Here is a 513-nt window from a genome sequence, read left to right as displayed (position 1 = left end):
TATTATCTGTTTTGGTCTCTGTTAAACAAATAAAGTCATAGTCTTTAATGTATTCTGTAAGAATCCCAAGTTGAAATTTAGCACATAATCCACACACATTTAGTCCAAGGAATTTGATATCTGTCTCCTGTTTAGTCTTAAATCGACCGGAAGAATTTTTACAAGTTATATCCTTGATACAAGTTGCATGTAGTGAGGGGTCAGCGCTAGCCTAGGGGAAGTCTACATAAATCCCAACACTTTGGGCTTTTTCTGCAGACCATCCCAGTTTGGATATTAGCTCATCACCGGAGTAGATGGTTTTCTTCATCTCTTGATCGTTGTCCTTAATGATGCAACAGATGTTACCGTCCATTGTCCAGGCTCTTTTAATCTCTGGATCCATCCTCACTTGTCTCAGGATCTTTCCTCTCAAAGGCGTAAGGTCTTCCTCAATAAAGACTCTGTTTTTCCCATCAATACTCCTTAGACGTTTTTTGTTTCCCATAATTTGAAGTTTGGTTTCATACCTGA

At 38.6% G+C, this 513-nt stretch overlaps 2 protein-coding genes across 4 annotated transcripts in view; both read right to left on the bottom strand.

Moving 5' to 3' along the window:
• The window catches only part of eya3 (EYA transcriptional coactivator and phosphatase 3), a 21,348-nt gene that overhangs the window by 14,297 nt on the left and 6,538 nt on the right, over positions 1 to 513 (bottom strand). The window lies entirely within an intron of this gene.
• Positions 7 to 513, bottom strand: part of LOC126383825 (uncharacterized) — a 3,407-nt gene continuing 2,900 nt past the window's right edge. Inside the window, exon 2 of the mRNA XM_050034533.1 lies at positions 7 to 509. Coding sequence (XP_049890490.1) covers positions 212 to 509 — 298 coding nt within the window. The 3' untranslated portion in view covers positions 7 to 211. The remainder of the gene's footprint in view (positions 510 to 513) is intronic.

Source organism: Epinephelus moara, chromosome 22 (genome assembly GCF_006386435.1).
Source record: "Epinephelus moara isolate mb chromosome 22, YSFRI_EMoa_1.0, whole genome shotgun sequence".
Taxonomy (NCBI): domain Eukaryota; kingdom Metazoa; phylum Chordata; class Actinopteri; order Perciformes; family Serranidae; genus Epinephelus; species Epinephelus moara.
Note: the sequence above shows the minus strand (reverse complement) of the source record. Positions and strands in the feature narration are given on the sequence as shown.